The sequence below is a fragment of the Carassius auratus genome, chromosome 6 (assembly GCF_003368295.1).
Source record: "Carassius auratus strain Wakin chromosome 6, ASM336829v1, whole genome shotgun sequence".
In the NCBI taxonomy this organism is placed as follows: Eukaryota; Metazoa; Chordata; class Actinopteri; order Cypriniformes; family Cyprinidae; genus Carassius; species Carassius auratus.
In genome coordinates, this window is record NC_039248.1 from 26,235,340 (window position 1) to 26,258,126 (window position 22,787).

Here is a 22,787-nt window from a genome sequence, read left to right on the forward strand (position 1 = left end):
TTATGTATACTTAAATTATATGTATATTTATTTTAATTTTTTTATTTACTTTTTGTATTTTAATTTTTTTTATTATTATTTTTAATAGTTTTAACAATAACATACTGTTGCTTTTAGTTTACATATTAGTAATTGTGCTTCTGTCATTTGAATTAATAATTTACATTTTATTTATTATTTAATATACATATACTTATTTAATATTTATATTTTATGTATATTTACATTTTATCTTTTTATTTTTTGCATTTTATTTATATTTTAAGTTTTTAATTATATTTAATAGTTTTAAGAATAACTGCTGATTGTAGTTTACATTTTAGTAATTGTGCTCTTGTCATTTTTTATGAATAATTTACATGTGACTTATTATTTAATATACACATACTTATTTTATTTTGATATCTATTTTTATTTATTTAATAGTTTAAGTTAACAAAACCAATGCTGCTGATGTAAGACAGTGTGTATTTCTGTATTAATCATACCGTAGTGCATATGCCATCTTGATAATTCTCTTCAAAGAAGAAACCGGGCCACTCTTATTAGTTTAGAGACAAACCAGAAACTGTAACACCAACCTGCAAGTGCATGTTCATGTTTACAGAGGTCAAGGTCAAGTCTTGAGCTGCTAATTAGGACTTCCAAAGGTCTACAAAGGCTTTTCTTCCTTTTGAAGTGTAGGATATTGTATTAGTCAGTTCACTGTTGGAGTAACCGTGCTTGTTTGAATTGGTCACCTGGTAAATAGCTCAAGACTCGACATGATCCTTCTTCCCCCAGTGTATTGTGTCACTAGTGGATTCTATCCATTTTCTCTCCAATATGGGTGTGACTCATTTGGGAGGAGAACATAACTGCTTAATATTTCAAGCCCAACAAAACATCCCCACCCAAAGTCATTTTTTTATTTTATCACCGTGAATACAAATGAACCAGCCAACTTGAACTGTAGCCAGGAATAACAATGCGTTAAGATTCTGTCATCAAATATTGGTCTTCTAGTCAAACTGAGCTGAATAACTTCACATGCACAAGACACATTATTAGAGAAACGAGCACCTTTTGTCTCCAAGCGTCTCATTATCAGACTTCTGACTATTGTCAGAAAGATTAGTCCATTTATATATCAATTATTTTTCACACAGACTAAATATATAGCAAACCGTTTTGTGCATTTGCAGAAAATATAGCGTTACTTAATACTGGAAATAAATGTTTCCAGTATTTAAGGTGTTTTATGGTGCATTTTCTGTTATTTGATTAATGTCAAGTGCATTAATTTTTTTGTGTGTGTGTGTTTTATCTTGGTGTGCACCATGCATCTATGTGTGATTATTGGCCATGTGACAGTTTATGATTCATCGTTTAGCTTTGTTTTACCACCTGTATTATTATCATGAAGGTTAACAGTACATTTTAAGGTTAAAAGTAGATTCGGATACTTCAAGTAGATTGGTATATATATTAACATTAAATCATTTTAGGAAATATGTGGTTCTATAGGTTGACAAACAGTTGGTAAACAGTCACAAATATGCAGAGATAAGGTATATATATATATTGTAATACCTGTATCATTGTCACAGTCAGAGCTTTACTGTAAATAGGACTTTTTTTTTTACAGTGTGCACTAATAATAATAATAATAATAATGCATTTTATTTCATGGCGCCTTTCAGAACACCCAAGGTCACCTTACAAGCAATATACAGGTCACTGCATAAGACAAAACAAACAAGAAACAAACAGCATATACATATAAAGTGGATTTAAGTCTTAATAAAAAAAATTATAAAAAAGCCTGTATAAAAAGATATGTCTTAAGACGCTTTGTAAAAGTCAACAAGCAATCGCTATTGCGAACATCGAGGGGAAGGGAGTTCCATAGGCGGGGGGCAACATGACTAAAAGATCTGGCACCCATAGTAGTAAGTCGAATCCGAGGTACCACAAGAGAAATTGAAGATGAAGATCTAAGTGCACGTGAAGGAGTATAAACCTGGAGAAGTTGAGTAAGGTATTGTGGTGCAAGATTATGAAGTGCCTTATAAGTGAGTAGCAAGATTTTGAATTCAACTCTATATTTTACTGGAAGCCAGTGCAATTGCTGGAGAACCGGAGAAATGTGATCAGTATAAGGTGTTCTAGAGAGAATACGAGCTGCAGAATTCTGAACCAATTGAAGTTTATGTAGCAATTTGGAGGGAATACCTGTGAGAAGAGCATTGCAGTAGTCTATACGTGAGGTGACTAGTGCGTGAATGAGAACTGCAGTATTATTATTTGAAAGAAATGGACGTAGACGATTAATATTGCGCAAATGGAAGTATGCAATCCGTGTGATATTATTAATCTGAGCTTTAAAAGATAATGTGCTATCCATGATGACACCCAAACTTTTAACCTGAGAGGAAGGACAGATTGCAGTATTATCAATGTGTAAAGAGAAACAATTAGATTTAGACACAACAGATCTAGTGCCAACAAGCAGAGCCTCCGTTTTATTGCCATTTAGTTTCAAGAAGTTCGCTGAAAGCCAGTCTTTAATTTCAGCTAAACAGCTTGACAAAGATGGCGGAGGAAAAGAACCGGTAGGTTTGGCAGACAGGTAAAGTTGGGTGTCATCCGCATAACAGTGAAAATTAATACCATATTTCCTTAAAATATTACCAAGAGGGAGCATATATATAATGAAGAGAAGCGGGCCCAAAACAGAACCTTGGGGAACACCAGTGGTGACTGTAGATATTCTTGAACTAAAACCTTTTAGTTGAATACGCTGACTGCGTCCAGATAGATATGAACTAAACCATGACAGAGCAGTGCCAGTAATACCAATGGAGACTAATCTGTCAAGAAGTACGTTATGTGAGACAGTATCAAAGGCAGCGCTCAAGTCAAGGAGGACAAGTATAGTTAAAAGCCCAGAGTCAGCTGCCAACAGTAGATCATTGGTTATTCTGACAAGAGCAGTCTCAGTGCTGTGGTGGGGACGAAAACCAGATTGGAATTGTTCATACAAGTTATTATTGGACAGATGTTCATGAATTTGAATTGCAATACACTTTTCAACTACCTTAGAGATGAATGGTAAATTTGAAATTGGACGAAAATCCAATAACAATAATGCACTGTAAAGCTGCTAAAGAAACTAGCTGTACTTCTTACGTTGCATTTCTTTTTCCATTTCAAACTCGTACCTTTTGGGCTGTGTTTTCTCAGCAGCTGTGATGAATGATTTCCTGAGTTATTTGGCGTTTTCCACTGAATGTTCGGATGAGATTGATGGCACCGTTGCCCATTCTGGAGACCACAGCGGTTCCTCATGAACCGTCCCTCAGCCCAGTATAGAGACAGAGAGCATTTCCTGAGAGAGGGAACATTTTATTACTGAGAGTGAGTCTGATGAAGCAAAGTTTCCTCGGCCCTGTTCTGTGCTCAGACATCAGTCACAGATAATGGGCCCTATTTTAACGATCTGAAACGCAAGTGTCAAAGCGCGAAGCGCAAGTAAGTTTGTGGGCGGGTCTCGGCGCTGTTGCTATTTTCCCGGCGGGATAAATGGCTCTTGCGCCCGGCGCAAATCTAAAATGGGTTGGTCTGAAGTAGCTTCATTATTCATAGGTGTGGTTTGGGCGTAACGTGAAATAAACCAATCGGAGCGTCATCCAACATTCCCTTTAAAAGCAGGTGCGCAAGTTCCATTATGGATTGCTATTATTATGGCGTATTTACCAGGCGCACGCCAGGAGCGGTTCACAGCCGAGGAGACTGATGTTCTTGTAAGAGCAGTGAAAGACAGAGAAGTTGTGTTGTATGGGGATGGGAGAAACCCACCCAAAATAGCGTCGGTTAAACAGGCGTGGGAGGAAATAGCCACATTTTTTTCATCGATTTTTTTTTTTCCTGGTTCTTGACGGACAAACAAATTTGTCAGATGTCCTTATATACATATATGTCTTGCCACTATCGGGCAAACAGGTCTGATCCTTAATTACTACAATTAGCCTGAATAATTTGTAAGCAAGATTTCACAATGATTTCCGTCATCTCATGTGTTAATATTTTTTTAGTGTAACAATTTATGATTTGCAAAAATAACTGTTGCATCTGTGTAGATTACATGAACAAAGTGTATGCGCGTTGTGCACGCTATACATTATGGTCAAGCTTGCGCCCTTAAAATAGCATAATGAACAACGCGCAACGCGCCACTGACTTTAGACTAGGTTTTTTCTGGTCAGTGGCGCAATTGTTTAATGGAACAGCAAAATAGCACCAGGGATTGTTTGCGCCGGAACACGCCTCATTTTTTGCGCCGAACCACCCAGGGAGCGCAAATTCATTCACTAGTTTAGCGACGTGCTTCTGTGGAGGGAAAAGTGTGCTTTGCGCAGGTGCAAAATAGGAATGACACATGCGTCGGTGTACAAAGTCAATTGCGCTGGGTGCAAGATAGGGCCCAATGTCTGTATGTTTGAGCTTCGGCTAAGTGCACTCATCTGCAGCTGCATTTTAGTATGATTTATATACTACAGTATTATAGTATTTATTCATATTTTGAATTAGCTTTATTTTTGTAATCTTATTTTTAGTATGTTTGTAGCTCTATATATACCTTTATTCTCTTTTCTCTATTTTGGCTTTAATTAATTTTTATTTCATTTTTAGTAATTGTAATACTCAACTATTAATTCAGTTAGTTGCCAAGTCAACATTTCTAATTTCTGCCGATTTTTCAAAGATTTTTCTTAGCTATCTGACATACTGTATTTTATTGAAAAAAAATTTATTAATTTTTCATGACTTTTTTATTACTTAAAAGCATACATTTTTATATGCTTTTAATTGTATTCATTTTTAAAAATCTTTTTAAGTTAACATTTTTCTAATTTTAGTTATTTGCCAATAAAACATTTCAAATTATTTTGTTTTTCATGTTTTTCTTATCAAATATTTATCATATATTTATATTTTATTTTATTTTAACTTCAAACAAGTAACCTGGCCTAGTATACCTTAGCAACTATTTTGCCTTCTTACAATGAGTTTTTCACATGGCAACCCATTTTTATTTTAAATTAAGTTTATTTTAGAATTTTTTTTAAATAGTTTTTGTTTTTATATTTTAGCTTTAATTTATTTTATTTTATTTATATTATTTTTATTGTATTTTATTTATGTATACATATTTTTATTTTATTTATTTTATTTTAGTGCATCAATTTTACTTCAATTAGTTACCAGCGCTTCAAATTGATATTTATTTTTCCTATTAGTTTTTGCATTAAATACATGTTTTTACATTATTCTTAAAGTGATGTAATATTTATTTTGTATTTTAATGCAATTTAAATACATTTAAAGCAATCTTTTTATTTTCAATTAATAAAAAGATTTTTAAGTTTTATGATTTTTGCATGTCTTATATTGTTTAGAAAATGTAAAAATCTAGTCATTGACTTGTTCTTTGGTCTTCTCATCATGTTATATCTCAATCACAATTCCCATGTAAATGAAGCTAAAACTAGCTGACACAGACTTTGGCTGACTTTTGGCTCCAGTGTGCCACCATTACATTTCAAACGGGTGGAAATAGAAACTGATGTGGAAAAGAAAAGCATTAAGAAATGTCTTTGCGGGAGTCGTCTCTAACCGTTGAGACATGTAGGCAAGTTCGTTCTCTCCCCTCTGTGCCGCACAACCTGTAATTAGCACAAATTGCTGGCTCCTTAAGTTGTTCTTCCGAACATCAACAAGCCATTTTTGTCCTCTGATTCTTTGGCACCCATTATTCCCTTTTCCATCTCCGTAGACTCTGCTGAGTCGGGAACCACAAAGTACTTCAGACCCAGCGTGATGAGGATAGAGACGGAGGTTCATTACTAACATCCCACGTGTGTCATCTGCTTAAAGGTTCTTCAGTGGCTCTTTAAACACCTTCTGTTCAGAAAGATGGTCCAAAAGCATCTTTCACTGCATCCATCAGTATATTTTATCCCTTTGATTCAAGAATTATAAAATTACTGAACAATAAAAAAAAAAAACAGTTTTTAAAGAATGAAGTTTTTAAGAGTTAAAATTTGGATTTCTTTTTACTTTTATTTCCAGATGTATTCATAATATATATATGACAGATGTACAGTATAATTCTCTCAAAATAATAACAGGAAGAAAAGATTTTATTCTATATCCAATATATATATATATATATATATATATATATATATATATATATATATATATATATATATTTTTTTTTTTTTTTTTTTTTTTTTTTTGGATATAGAATAAAATCTTTTCTTCCTGTTATTATTTTGAGAGAATTATACTGTACATCTGTTTTCTACATGTTTTTACTTTATAGAGAACGTAATTTTTTAAAAAGTTTTTTTTCTTTTTCTTTTTTATTATTTTGTGAGTTAAACACTCAATTACTTTACTATTTTGTTTTTAGTTATACTGAATTTATTTATTTAACTAATTATTTGTTTGTTTGTTCACTTTTATTTTTAATTAATTTAAAATCAATTTAATATTCATATTTTTTTTCTTTTTTGTCTACTTTGTTTTTTCTTTTCATTTTTTTTTTACTATGAATATTGCAGAAATGCCAGTCTTGGAAATGCCAGTATTTTGTATTATAATTTTGAGACAATTATACATATTTTTTTACTTTTTATTAGGAATGTGATTATGGTTTTATTATTATTTTAAACATCCATTTATCTCAGTGTTTTTACTTATGAGCAATATAATTATTCCCAATCTTTTTTTTTTTCTCTCTTTTATTTGGATAAAGTGAAACATTTGTTTATTTAATCATTCTCAAGAATATAATCAAGAATGTAATCATTCCCAAACTGTATCTCACTTTAAAGATTTATATTTTGAGAGTTTTCCAAATCTATTTACAAGAGCAGATAGTGTAGATGTTGGAGCGCTACTTAAAACCTCACAACTCATTGTATTTATTTTAGAACAGAAAACACAATGACATCTAAAGAGGAGAGTTTGAAGAGGAATGGCTTATTTACATATGTATGTTTCAGTCCTAAATCACATTTTGTCATGCAAGACTGAAGATGAATCATTATGATCCTAGTGTGGCTTTCCCTCTTTCAGAACAGATGGACAAACCCCAAAGCCGTAGCGTTTGCCAGAAAAAAAAAAACATTCATAGTTAAGACACTGATGCTTTGCCATTTGTAAACTCACTGACCTTAAGAACAATGCATTTATTTTAAACCTCTTCAATCACTACCCATCATTCTTCAACAACACATGCATCTACATCCCTTCCAGTGTTTTTGGGGAGTAAACGCAAGCCAGAACTGAGCTTGTGTGGTAGAGCGAGTCTCTGGTCGTATGGTGAAGACATCTGTGCCATCACGAGACCCTGCTGTCTGTTCGTGGGTCAGGTAATGGAGCAGAAAAGTTCTCATGAAAGACAAGTGACAAATGATTTCTCTGATCACTGAGGATCTTAATGGTTTCCAATAATGATCTTAATGGAGATCAAAGGATGCGACTGTGATCTTTCTTCTTCAGTTTCAGGAGAGGTTTGCTCTGAAAGCTGAGTTCCAGTATGAATACAAAAAATAAACAAATATTTGTGACTTTATATCTCATAATACCCATAATAATTTCCCTTAGTTTTAAGAACAAGTCAGAATTGTGAGACATAAACTAAATATTGTAATCTAAGATATAAACTCAATGTTTGAACAACTTCTGTGGTGAAAAAAAATTATATAAAAAATAATTTGAAGAGATTTAAACTCTTCTGAGAGATGTTAACTTATGATTATGAGTTTAGAACTTGAAAATGCACAATTTGTCAAATATAAATTCACATTTGAGAGAAGAAACAACAGATTTGTGAGATAAAAACTCACAATTACCTTTTTTTTACGTTAAACTCAGAAAAAAAGTAAACATTGTGAAACACTGTAAAGTTGTAATTACAGGTTTAGGACTTATAATTTTGAGATATGATCTCACATTTCTAAAAAGAGAGAAGAAGAGTAGGAACTGGTGGATAAAAAGTCACAATTGTTATATTGAAAAAAAAAACATGAATTGATGAGAAAAAAGTCAGAACTGTAAGGTAAAAAAAATTCATAGATACCTTTTTAATTTTGTTTTATTCTGTGGAGGAAAAAAATTTCGGACCCACTTTTTATTAAGTGGCCTTAACTACTATGTACTTTCATTTTAATTAATAATTTAGTACAATGTACTTATTGTGTACATACATGTTTTTACATTGTACTTATATTTTAAAAAAAACTACATGTAATTACATCTGTATTTAATTTCTGTAATTACATTTATGATTACATTGTTGACCCATACTTTACACCTTAACCCACCCTTAAACTTACCCATACCTCCAACCCTCTCCCTAACCTTACCCATATCCCACCTCAATAGCAGCAAAAGTGTTTTACAATACAATATGAACACAATAAGTACATTGTACTTATTTTTTATGTTAGTACATAGTAGTTAAGGCCACCTAATATAAAGTGGGACTAAAATTTCAATTGCAAGATGTAAACTAAGAATGACTAGTTTTATAATTCGCAATTATGCGTAAAAATCTCAGAATTGTGAGATCCAAAAATGCAATTATGTTTTTGATATTTTTATTTGCTGACACAAATGACTTTCCATAGAAATCCCTAAGTGAGAGAAAAGTACTCTTTCTGTGCACTCTTAAAAATAAAGGTGCTTCACGATACCATAGAATAAGTTTTTTGTCTCAGCGGTTCCATAAAGAACCTTTAACATCTGAAGAACCTTTATGGTTCTTTTTGGCAAAAGAAGGTTCTTTGCGGAACTGAAGTTAGTTCTTCAACTGTGATGATTCTTTTAACCACCTTTATTTGTACATCAAATATTGATTCATTTGTGTCTGATTTTTATCTCCCAAAATACATTTCAGAAGAGAATCCAGAAACAAATGAATCATAATAATAAATCATCTGACTGTAAGCAATGCGTTATGTTCTGGGTATGGTCCTGTTCTGGGTATGGTTTCCTGGTTTCTTCTAAGCGTCTGTATCTCCTCTCTCTCTCTCTCTGTGTGTGTGTGTGTGTGTGTGTGTGTGCAGCTGGGACGAGAGCAGCTCCATCAGCAGCGGTCTGAGTGATGCTTCTGATAACCTGAGCTCAGAGGAACTCAACGCCAGCTCGTCTCTCAACTCCCTCCCCACCACACCTGTGGGCTCGCGACGCAACTCCTCCGTCATGGTGAGCAGATCACAGACAGGGTTTTTGTGCTGCGAAAGGTTTGGCTCATGTTTATGAACCTTGCTTGTTTGGATTTAGTAAAACTTGGCTTAAACCACTACTGGTATACACTGCTAGTTAATAAATAACCGAGCAGGTTTGGGACATCATATAGTTTGCACTAAAACATGATTAAATGTTCCAGATGGGAATACATTCTTGAAAACGTTAGACTGCAGCTGTTGTAAAAACATGCAGACATTGGAGGAAATGTTTTTTTCTGTGGTAGGGAAATATCCAGAACTCATCCAAAAAAGTCATGTTCCTAGAGTTCCTAGGTCTGTGCTTTAGATCAGTCTATAACTAAAAATGATGCAACAATTTGAATATGAAGTTGGCCATATTCGGTCCACAAGTTAGAAACTTTACTTGCTGTTGTTATGAGTAAGAATGCATTAAATTGATCGAAATTGGCAGTGAAGACATACATAATGTCACAGAAGATTAAGATTGTAAATAATTGCTGTTCTTTTGAACTTTCTATGCATCAGTGAATCCTGAAAATGCATGGATAATAATCATAAATGTTTCTCAAGCATCAAATCAGCATGTTAGAACGATTTCTGAAGGATCATGTGACACTGAAGACTGGAGCAATGATGCTGAAAATATCACAGGAATGAATTACATTTCACAGTATATTCAAGTAGACAACAGTTATGTGAAATTGTAGTAAAATCTCCGCACATTTTCTGTTTTTACTGTACTTCTGAACAAAAGAATGCCATCTTGTTGAGAAAAGACTTCTTTGAACTTACTTAAAGGGGGGGTGAAATGCTCGTTTTCACTCAATATCCTGTTAATCTTGAGTACCTATAGAGTAGTACTGCATCCTTCATAACTTCAAAAAGTCTTCAGTTTTATTATATTCATAAGAGAAAGATAGTCTGTACCGATTTTTCCCGGAAAAACACGAGCGGCTGGAGGCGTGGCGTGTGGGCGGAGCTAAAGAATCACGAGCGCCAGTAGGCTTTTGCGTTGAGAGCGTTTGGAAGCTGTGACATTACCGTGAGGAAAAAAACATCATCCAAAACAAACCATGGCTAACAGTCAGATTCAGCGTTTATTTATGATCCAGAATCAGATCCAGAGGCTGAAATTTAACAAGAGCAGCAGCATCAACGACTACAGCAGGACGTCTCTGTGTGGTATGTACTGAAACTGTATATATTTGCTTAGCGGAAAATGACTAAGTTCCACTTTATGTCGTCTTTTTTTTCTTTTTTCTTTTTTTTTTAAGCTGTACATGTGGAAAGTGCAGTTTGATGAAAACATCACATGTTGTTTACTTGATGTGCTTACGCGCCGATAGCTAAGTTAACAACACAGAGATATTTGAAGCAGTTTTACTCACCGCCTGTGGTTCCAACACACGATCGTGACCCTTTTTCGTTGGGATTGCATCATCCTTAAACGATCCGGCGTCAAACTGGGCCTTGTTTGTAAAACAAGCATCTTCGAAATGCAGGGAACAAACACAAACACTTGCACAACTCCGTTGATGCTCTGTAAAAATAAACTCCATCCACTGGTCCCTTAATGCTGTCTTTTCTTTGGTAATCTGTGCAGGGTTGTCTTGCCCTGGTAACCAAAAACACACTCCTTTAGTGACATTTCGCGACGCTCTCGCTCTGATCAGTGATTGTCTGTGCACAGCCTCTCTCTGCTCTGCTATACGGGAGCGTGCGCTCTTCCGGCAGAAGTGCCTCAGGACCCATATAAGGAAATTCCGCTCCATCTAACGTCACACAGAGCCATACTCGAAAAAAACTTTCCGAAACTTGTGACAATCCCGAAGAGGTATTTTTGGAACGAAAATACTCCTACAAACGTACAACTTAATTTTTGAAACTTTGTCCATGTTATCATGGGAATCCAACTCTTTAACAGTGTAAAAAACTCAGTATGCATGAAATAGCATTTCACCCCCCCTTTAACTAATCATATGGATAATTAGCAATGATTTTTTTTTTTTTTGTTCTGAAATGAAATATGAACATGCAACCGGTGTTTAAAAACTAAAACTGGATGCGGGCACCAAGGCACATATTAAAATGACTTCCATATCTGTTCTCGACATTGTTTTTCAGTTCCTTCTCTGGTAAACACTGACATAAAATAACCTCTGAGGATTTGTTCAGTGTCGAGACGAGAGAATGCGAGACGTCTTGACAGTTTCAGGCCGTGGTTTGGTGTTTCTGCCATCTTCAGTTTAAGATGTCTCTGGTTTGGTAGTCTGCTGTTTTTCAGTGTAACACGTCACACTAAGTTTCTAAATGTTATCGAAGCATCACAAATAATGGTTACAAATAATGCAACACAAGCAAAGTATGAGACACACGTGTATCACATTCATCCCCTGCAGTACTTACTGTTAAAGCCTGGCTTTGATTGTCTTGGATGAATTAAGAGCAGCTGTTTCCCATTGGGCAAGTCTTTTGCTTGTTTGAAGCGCTCGCTATCAGTTCACCATGAAATCAAATCTTTGTTTTCCTCATCATTAGAGACACATTAATTCTCATACAGATGAAAAGGAAACAATATGACTTTTTTCTGTTGCTATGGTAACATCATCATAGCATGGTTACATGAAATTTTGAAGATGTTTTCAATGTGCCATCTGGTCTTTACTCTAAGACGGAGTGAAAAGAGAAATGTCATATTCTTGGCACTGGCAAGTGCTCGCAGTGCAATGTCCAACGTTTCATCCATAATTGGCATGTTTTATGCAGTATATATGTAATGCAAAGTTATTTCCATCTGAGAAATGTGCTCTGTTTCTTTCATGTGGACTTCAATCCAGACCGTCCATAGAATAGCATCAGAGGATCCAAGGGTAAATGTGGGAAAGTCTTTAAGACTAAGGGCCCTGTAATACACCCGGCGCAATGCGACGCAAGGCACAGCGCAAGTGTGTTTGCTAGTTTCAGTTCGGCGCCGCTCGCATTTTCCCCGTCCAGCGCCACGTTGTTTAATTAGCAAATGCATTTGTGCTCATTTTTGCGCCCATGGACGTGCTGGTCCTTAAAAAGAGGTATGTTCAGGCGACTGAAAATAGACTGCGTCATAGACCAACTCAAACCTGGTCTAAAGTCTGGTGCAATGTTTTTTCTTTGTTATTTAAAGAGCGTGTTAGTATAGGCGGGTCCGCAACGTGTAAATGCTGCTTATTAAACACAGGGACGCACAGCAGCACACAAACATGCCAAAAATTTAAAATTTAAGGATTGCAATGCATAAGATTTTTTTGTAGGCTAATTGAATATATATAAGTGCCTACATTTCATAATGGATAGTAATCGCATGTATCAGAATTTTCTATTTCCTCGTTCTGTCTTTGCACTTTGAAAAATCCTGACAGAACTGACAGTCACCACCATAAGCTACTACTAAATATTGTAGAAACTTAATTTTCTGTAAAGTTGCTTTGTATCGTTCACTGTAAGAAGACCATTTGGTTTTTCCTTGGAATTTTTTTTTTTTACATCATAAATGAAGGTAAAGTAAGTCATAAATGAGCTTGCATGCAAATATGCACTTTATAATAACCAAGTCAAAAAGTATAGACTAATTACATATCTATAGACTAATTATATATACTTCATGTATATTTCAAAGTATGAGATGCATGTAGTTTCTTCATTTATTCTATGAAATGTAGTGCAAATACACTACCATTCAGAATTTTTGGGTCAAGATTTAAAAAATGTTTTTGAAAGACTTCTCTTCTGCTTACCAGGGTTGCATTTATTTGATCAAATATACAATAGAAACAGTAAAATTGTGAAATATTATTATAATTGTAAATAACTGTTTTGTATTTTAATAAGATTTAAATTGTAATTTATTCCTGTGATGCAAAGCTGAATTTTCAGCAAATTACTCTCACTGCTCATTACTGTGTGTACGTCGTCATCGTGCACCATCAGAAATCATTCTTATATGATGATTTGCTGCTCACGAAACATTTCTGATCATTATCAGTGTTGAAAACAGTTGTGCTGCTTCTTGTTTGTTTGTGGAAGACGTAATACATTTGATTTTTCAGGGTTATTTGATTAATAGAAGTTTCAAAAGAACAGCATTTATTTGAAATGTAATGTCTTCACTGTCACTTTCGATCGATTTAAGGCATTCCCGCTGAATGTACGTTTTCATTCCTTTAAAGAAAATCTCTAGACCCTAAAGTTTTGAAAATTAAAATCTGCTCTTCTAACAGCCGCTGTACTCTGTGTTTAGTTGCGGACGGATGCAGAGAAGCGTTCTCTGGTGGAGAGTGGACTGGCGTGGTACAGCGAGGACAGTAAGTCCCTACGGAAAGCTGATGGTGTTTATGACACAGGCAGCTTAAAGTCAGAGCCTTCCAGCAAGTGGAGGAAAACTCGGCTGCCGGATGGTTCTGCGCAGGACAAGACGGGGAAAGGAGAACTGAAGAAACCTCAGAGTCTAGGACAACCTGGGAGCTTCAGAAAGGGCCGAAATCCACCTGTGGGCGTCACCTCTCCCATCACACACACTTCACAAAGTGTGCTAAAAGTTGCAGGTAATTTTACTTTTTTATTTTATTACTTTCTTTTATTTTGTTTTATTTTTTGTTTTATTAAAAAAATATATTTTGTTTTTTTTATTTTCTATTGTTTTTGCTTTTTTATTTTATTTATATTTTGTTGCTTTTTTATCTAGTTATTTATGTTTATTTTATTTGCAATTTTAGTTTTATATTTGTTATATGTTATTTATGTATTTATCTGTTGTTTGTTTATCTTATGGGGGTATGTTTACTAATATTTAGTTAAAGACTGTATATTTGGATTTACCGTATTTTTAGGACTATAAGTTGCACCTGAGTATGAGTCGCATCAGTCCAAAAATATGTCATGATGAGGAAAAAACATATGAATCACACTGGATTATAAGTCGCATTTATTTAGAACCAAGAACCAAGAGAAAACATTACCGTCTATAGCCACGAGAGGGCGCTCTGTGTCTTCAGTGTAGGCTACAGGAGCAAAGAGCAGCATAGAGCGCCCTCTCGTGGCTGGAGAAAGTAATGTTTTCTCTTGGTTCATGTTTCTTAGTTCATTTCTCTTGGTTCATGTTAAATAAATTTTTAAAAATAAGTCGCACCTGACTATAAGACGCATGACAAGTGAAACTATGAAAAAAATGTGCGACTTATAATCCCGAAAATACAGTAAACATATTTTAGACATAAATTCATTCGGGAGACCCGTTCTTGGCAGCAAAACAACAACTTTTTGTTATCCAAACATGCATCTTCACGTTGCCATCCAACATGCAGCTCCAGAAGGGTTATATATTACTGGGACTATATCATGAGTTGGAAATGAATCAGTTGGACAAACTTCTGTGGTTGTTTGTGTTACTGCTGTCATCCATAACCTGTTATAAATGAAGACCATGTGCTATTCAGAGTTTGGTGAAGTGTCTCTTCAGCAGATATCAGAACGATGACTGGTGGAAACTTATAATGAACCACATGAAAGCGATCAAAACTGAGTCTTAACTTCGATAGTTCAAAGTTTTACCTTCATATCAATCCATGTTAAGCTTTTCTATTCAAAGAATGCATACAGAGACCAGGGCTACAAAAATAGACAATGACAAACATTAAAAGGGCCATAAAGCTAGTGCATGTGACTCAGTCTTATGATAGATTTATGTGAGATTTAAGTCATTACCCACAAAAAAAGATGGTGGGGGGTCCTTCTTTTCGCTGCTTCTTTCAAACCTCATTAAGTCATGCTGGTTTAGAATTACATAAGGATGCATAAATTAGGGTGAATTATTCCATTAACTGTTCTTCATGATGTCTTTGACTCTCCTCAAGTGCCTGAGCAGATTGTTTGAGAGAGAAGCCTGTCAGGTTCATCTTTTCACCATCTTCCATTGATGTAGTTTACCTTTCTATGCTGGATCCATAGTTTACAATGACATTTAAATGTCAGCGCTCCAGTGCACTTAGAAGAAAACCAGCAGCTGTTTGGCATCATATGGCATTTTACTTTGTCATACTGACATCCTGTTATAAAAATATCCTCACAAATGGCAAAAACAAAGACACCAATTTAAGAAATATAAAGCCGAGAGGTCATAACACTGAATAAAAGATTCAGTTTCTGATGTTTTAGGGTTGTGTGGCCAGTTTGAAGTAAAATTACTCACTGTGTATATAAAGAAATTAATTATTTTATTCAGCAAGGATGCATTAAATTGATCAAAAGTGACACTAAAGAAATATATTCATTTATCAATGTTACAAAACATTATTTTGTCAATTTCAAATTGATTCTGTTCTTTTGAACTTTCTATTCATCAAAGAAATCATGAAAACTAAAATCACAGTTTCCACAAAATATTCTGCAGCACAACTGTTTTCATTATTGCTATTACAATAATAAATGTATGCTGAGCATTAAATCAGCATATTAGAATGATTTCTGAAGGATCATGTGACATTGAAGAGTAATGATGCTGAAAATTCAGAAATAAATGACAATGAACAATATATATCGAAATAGACCATAGTTATTTTAAACTGTAAAAATATTTCACAATATTACCTTTTACTATATTTTTGATCAAATACTACTAGATGTACATACTACTGTACTGTATATACAGCAGAAATCATAAGAATAATAAAAATCATAATACAACTAAAGTCAGGAAACCATAAAGTTTTTATTATAAAAAGTATAACAGCAGTTTTATATAGCAAATGTGTTTTGAAAAATATTTTGAATGAAAAATGTGCTTGAGTGATCTCATAATGCCATTTTTAAGTGGAAAATTTTAAATTAGATGCAAAAATAAATCCTAGATAATAAGCAGGCATGTTTTTCAGGCATTTCCCAGCATGCCACGCTCAGATAATGCTTTCCGCTTGATAATAGTTTATCTGTAGGCACTTCTAATAGTTTAAGCTTCTGTCATTAGTGTTCGTTCAGTGATTAAAGCTTCATAGAAACTCATCTATCCGTAATTAGTCCTCCAAATGTCATTAAACCTCATTCGCTGGCTCTTTTTCACTGAAGTATTCAGATGCTCAGGTCACGTGTGTGCTGTGTTTAGATCTCGTGTAGGCCGAGATGCTCTTTATCTTTGAAGGGTCTGTAATTAAACGCAGATGCCTGCTTGCCCTCGTCTTCACCAGTGATGACTCACATACTGTAGATTTAGGCCACAGGACCTTAATCATGGCTTCAATCTGGTCCTCTCCATGACTTCATCTGAAGTCATTCCCCCAAGGCTTTATACTCACCTTTCTAGTTACACGGCTCTGACCACACCGTTAGATTGCACCACAGAGTTAGATTGCACGAACATCCAAAGGTTTCTGGGTTTTGGCTTTCATTGTGGAATTGGTCTTTAATTATGACTGAAGCTAAAACTATTACTTGTTTGGTTAGCTGAAGTCAGTGTTAGTTTAGTTTGACACACTGTTACTGTTGTTATATCTTGAAACAGTTTTTATTTTTATTTTTTGTTTTAATTGCAATTTCATATAGCAAGAATTTTTTTTGTCATTATAGTAATTATTTCAGTTTTAGTTATTTTAGTATATCAAGTCCAACAAAATACTGAAATAAAGCAGAAATTAAAAAAAATGAAATATTAAAATATTTGAGAAATTGTAAAAATGTTGTGGAGATCAAACTAAATGTACTCAAACAAAACTGTAAATAAAAACAAAGTTTTAAAAAGTATAGCAAATAACTATAAGTTAAAAACTAAAAGAAAACCAAAAATATATGAATAAATGAATTTTAACCACAAATAAAACAATATGAGATTTTAAATTTAGAAGAAATTTGATAGAGATATTGGTTTGCAAAGAAATGGAAAAGATTGTATAGTTTCAGATGAAATGGACATGGATGTATGGAAGTAGAGAAGTCTAAATTATATAAAAACTTGTAGATCATATCTAATTTTAAAGGAGTTTTTTATTTCAGAACAATACAATGAAAATATTTTTTCTGAAATGACAAAAAAATTAAGCTGCCTATAAGTATTCTGTATTTCTGAAGTAATATTTCACATCTATAATGGGTTTCATGCACAAACGAGTGGCGCTGAATGAATGTTGTCTTTCTTTCTTTATAGTTTCTAAAGGAGACACTAAAGCAGTTGACAAGGTGAAAATGTCTGTCAAGGCAACGGGTCTCCAGCGTTCACGCTCCGACGCCGGCCGGGACAACGAGCACCGCAAGCCTCCCTCAGGTCTGGTCAAACCCTCCGCCGGAGCCTCCTTCGGTTACAGGAAACCTCCGACCACCGGAACCGCCACCGTCCTGACAGCAGGAGGCGCCACTATCACCAGCGGCTCGGCCACTGTGGGCAAGACCCCCAAGTCCTCTGGCATCCCCATCAAACCCGTCCCAGGTGCAGGCGGACGCAAAAACAGCCTGGACGCCAGCGGCTCCGAACAGGGGTTCCTGGCGCCCAACGCTCGCGGGAGCATTCAGTACCGCAGTCTGCCACGGCCTGCCAAATCCAGCGCTATGAGCTTGACCTCTCGCCCTGTCAGCGGCAGCATCGACGCCAGTCTCCTCACCCTCAAACCCGTACCACCTCTGCCCAACACCATGCCCACCAGAGGAAAAGATGGAGGCGGCTTAAAAGCGGCTAGTCGCCCGAGCGCCACTGGACCCGTCAACCAAACGGACCGAGAGAAGGAGAAGGAGAGGGCCAAGGCCAAAGCCGACCTGGAGATCAGCTGTCTGAAGGCTGAGAACCAGACTGACAGCTGTGCAGAGACTGTGGAGAAGATCCACCGAGTGAGGAGGACCAGCAGCAGTAAATACCCAGAACTGAGCTCTCCGACCAGCACGCCAAGGTACGACCCTCTGCACAAATACATCATCAAATCAAATACACTGCAATCAATTCATGATATAAGTAAAGAAAATTAAGTAAAAAATAAAACATGTATTTTATTTCTATAAATTACTTAAAAAAATATATTTAATGTAATTTAAATGTATAAAATATATTTTAATTAAAAGGTAATTCAATGTTTGTGTGTGTAATATTGCTATTCTATTATTTATATGTATATTATATTTTATTTATATTTATAAAAAATATTGTTCATCTATTTAATTAATTAAAAGAATCATTTTAGTTTGTCCATTTTTGTTTTGTGATAATTGTGTTTATTCTAAATTAATGACTATTGGCTATTAAATGACATGCTATTTATTTATTTATTTAAAATACATTTTATTTTTAATTAATCAACTGGTATAAAAATATATTTATATTTTTTAAATCTATATTTTTGATGTTCTATGTTCTATACAGTGTTCTACATGACAATGCATTTTTAGTTGTTTTTTTATATATAAAATTATTTCATTTGAAAATATCATGCAATGATTGTCATGATTTGTTAAATAGTTAAATATTTTTTATATATATTTTACACCTGATCATAACAATTCATGATATTTTCATCAAATAATCAGGGTCAACTAGGTGACTTTGCTGCACTTCAGAAATAAAATGGGGGGAAATATCTAATATAAAGTGTTTTTTTTTTCTTTAATGAAATAGTTAAAGGCAAAATTTTTGCAGGAAATATTCTGCAGATTCCCTGTGTGTTTTTATTATGCAAGTTATGCTACTCAATTATTTAAAACCCTTTCTGGAAATGGACATCAAGAGCCTTTGAGGCTGATTTTCTGGTTGGCAGCGTGTTCTTCTCTGGATGGTCTGTGTTCCCTTCAGTACTTGTTTACAGAAGGTCTTTGAGTTCATGACGTTATTGAAGATGCTGTTGTGGTGTTTGACTCTAACAGGTTGCTGAGTAGTAAGTCTCTAGTTCATCCTCCCAGTCTGGCTCACCTAGACAAGCTCAACTCCAACAGTCTGGACTCCTGTATCACCATCCATGACCTTCCTCCAAAGATCCCTCCCTACTCCAAGCTGCAGGACCTGGCGGGCTCCCGCGTGTCCTCTCGACTCACCCCGAGCCCCGCGCCGGTGCTCCACATCGACTCTCCCAGCTGTTTCTCAGGCCAGACGCTGTCGGTCAGCAGCTCCCCCATCCTCTACCCCAAGATGTCCGGCCTGCACCGCAGCATGGAGTCACTGCCGCTTCACATGAGCGTCCCCATCAAACCAGATCTGGGAGAGCGGGATGAAGCCAGGAGCACTGGGACGTGGGGCGCAGGGAGCCGGACGTCCATCACTTTGGGCGACAGGTGAGTTTGGGTCTGTTTATTGGTTGTATGGCGTCTAACTGAGCCAAATAGAGCAAATCTGTCATTTAATATAGAATAATGACTGAACCTGGTGAAACAGAGCAGCGTAAGAAGTCACCAGCATTGTTTTGTACAATTAAACGGTCATCACAATCATCATAATATTACAGTGATTTCTGAAGATCATGTGACACTGAAGACTGGAGGAATTATGCTGAAAATTCTGCTTTGCATCACAGGAATAAATTAGATTTTAATGTATATTAAAATAGAAAAAATATATATTTTACATTATAAAAAATGTTCCTGTATTTTTGTTCAAATAAATGTAGCTTTGATGGAGTTTAATGAACTCCTTTAAAAAAATTGAATAGTGTATATCATTAATGATATAATTATATCTATTTATTTAATTGTAATTAACTAACAAATCTATTGGACCGATTATTACTTGAACAAAAAAAAAGCATTATCCTTATAATTCTAAGTAGTAATAATAATAATATTATCAATAATAATAATAATATGTACATTTATCATTGTAATTATTAATTATCATTCATATATTATTATTGATTTTATAATATTATATATATATATATATATATATATATATATATATATATATATATATATATATATATATATATATTACCAAGTTGAATAAAAATAATATTATTATTATTTCTATATGATTTCTATTATATATAATTTTGCGTTATGTTCCACACTGATATTACTGTATGCACTTAATTTCACAAATTATTTGCTGTAAGAGAGTCGCCCCCTGCTGGCATGAGATTACTCGTATTGGAATGAACATCAGTGTAATGCTAACCCTGTTAGTTTGGGGTGAGCTATTTATACTGTATGTGCTGCTCTCTACCCCTCCCAGTTTACAATCTGATAGGAACACCTTTCCCAAGAAAGGATTAAGGTACATATATTTGATCTAACATCAACTAGTACAGCATTCAAATGTAAGATGGTTCTGATCCGTGTATGTTATGCTCTCTTCCGCAGTCGCTATGGCAGTGGCCAATCAGAGGGAGAAGTGAGGGAACGCCGTCATTCCCACACGATCACGAGCATGACGGATTCGGAGAGCCCACCGCAGCTGCCCTCGCCGACACACGTGACACAGACCTTCCTGGGAAAAACGCCACCGACCAACGTGGGTGAGTGAAGTCAAAAACTTCTCAGGTGTGAGATTTTACAGCAGATGCACATGAAATGACACTCTCTCTTTCTCTCTCTCTGCAGTGGCACCAATCCCAAGTTCAGGCGCCGGTTCCCAGATCACGCGCTCCAACAGCATCCCGGCGAATGACATGGGCTACGAGCTTTATGGCACATCACCTCTGGGCAGCTCTCTGTCTCTGGCTGACCGACCAAAGAGCATGATGAGATCCGGATCCTTCAGAGAGCCGAGTGAAGATGGTGAGCCATGGAGCCAATGCTCAGGAGCCTGCTCGAACCTAGAATACTCCTTGATTTGATGCAACATGCAAAAATGTGACCCTGGAGCACAAAAACTGTGTTAAGTCGCACAGCTATATTTGTTGCAATAGCCAAAAATACATAGTTTTTGTATCTCAGCCAAATATTCTCCTATACTAACTGGTTTTGTGGTCGAAGGTCATAAATGCTTACAAGTGTTCAGATAACAACTCAGACTAACCTTAATGTGTTTTTCGTTGCTTTTAATGGAGAGTAGAGTTTTAATAGAACTATAATAGCAATAGTTTTCTGGTTCAAGACCTTTACGGGGGGGGGGGGGGGGGGTATCTTATTTTTACTGATAGCTCAATAGCTGTATGGTTTTAGTATTACTTATATACTTTTATAGTATTTATTCATATTTGAATTAGCTTTTGTTTTTGAATTTAGATGTTTTTGTTTTTGAATTAATGCAATTGCACTTCTAGTTTAGTTGAACAGTTTTCATACTTAAACTATAGCTACAATTTATTTTAAGTTGTCCTTGTTGCAGTTTAGTTATACATTTAAGTACTGAGTAATATTAATTAACTATCGTCTTAAATGTTTAAAAAAAAAAATCAGTTCATTTTGGCAGTTCAAATTAAATGGTAAGTTGCTAAATAATTATTTATTTGTTGTTGGGGTTTTTTTTAGGTTTTTTATTGGATATTTGTATTTCATTTCAGCTTTAATTTCAACCGGTGAAAAAAAGTTTTAGTTTTAGTTAGCAACACTGCTTCATGACAAAAGAAGATATCTAATAATACTTGAAAATGAAATGGAAACTTAGCCTATTTCCTATCGTAATGCATATTTCTTGTCTTATTTTGTATAATTCATCAGTGCATGCTATTCTAATCAGCAATCAGGTATAGACGGACATCAGTCAAGTCATTACCTAAGTTTTCATGTTAAATGTCTTTATTCTTTATTATCTTAGTTTTATTTAGAAATAGACTATATTATACAAATAAAATTGGTTGGAAGCAGTTTCTATATTTACTAAATGACTTTTATTTTTAATTGTGACTGTCTCTATCCCATATCTGTGTGTAATTTAGCTTTCTCTCTCTCAGTTCATGGATCTGTGCTGTCTCTGGCCTCGAATGCCTCATCCAACTATTCGTCGGTGAGTAGAAACTAATGCAAGATGTTAAAATTAGGTCGGTTTCTGTATTTGAATGGCTTTTGTATATGATTGACAGTGAATAGAATACAGAATTTGATACAGTCTGCTCTTTATTTCCAGAAATGTCTCTTAACAACCAGCCTTTTTTCTCTGTTTCCTGTCCTTGCTCACTCTTTCTTGGTCTTTATTACCATTTCTGTACCATGCATTTTAAGACTGAAGAGAGAATGCAAGGAGAGGTAAGGATTTTCTCATGCAGAGCAGCTTCTCTTTCTCCTTTGCTTCCTCTTATATTCTGCTATTGCTCAAGAAAAATCAAAACATTCATATTCACTTTTGATAGCATTTGCACGATAAATGACACATAAACAACCAGCTATTGTTCCTTTTTGTGTTACATCATCTTTACACTAATTGCATTATAGTTAAATGTCAAACTATTTGCTGACCTGTGTTTTGAAAATGCCTTGGTTTGTTAATGTGTCTTACTCATTCTACCATCTCAGCAAATCCGGTTACTGAGGCGTGAGCTGGAGTCATCTCAGGATAAAGTGACCAATCTGACCAGCCAACTCTCAGCAAATGTACGTGCAAAACACCACTGCGTATACACAACAGCAGATGTCAGATTTATTGGTATTATT

At 35.0% G+C, this 22,787-nt stretch overlaps 1 protein-coding gene across 1 annotated transcript in view; it reads left to right on the plus strand.

The window, feature by feature from the left end:
* Positions 1-22,787, plus strand: part of nav1b (neuron navigator 1b) — a 66,161-nt gene that overhangs the window by 23,305 nt on the left and 20,069 nt on the right. The window contains 10 exon segments of the mRNA XM_026266104.1: positions 9,123-9,261; positions 13,540-13,843; positions 17,431-18,163; positions 19,128-19,532; positions 20,428-20,469; positions 20,556-20,710; positions 20,796-20,972; positions 22,091-22,143; positions 22,359-22,382; positions 22,650-22,727. Of these exon segments, the coding sequence (XP_026121889.1) occupies positions 9,123-9,261; positions 13,540-13,843; positions 17,431-18,163; positions 19,128-19,532; positions 20,428-20,469; positions 20,556-20,710; positions 20,796-20,972; positions 22,091-22,143; positions 22,359-22,382; positions 22,650-22,727 (2,110 nt within the window).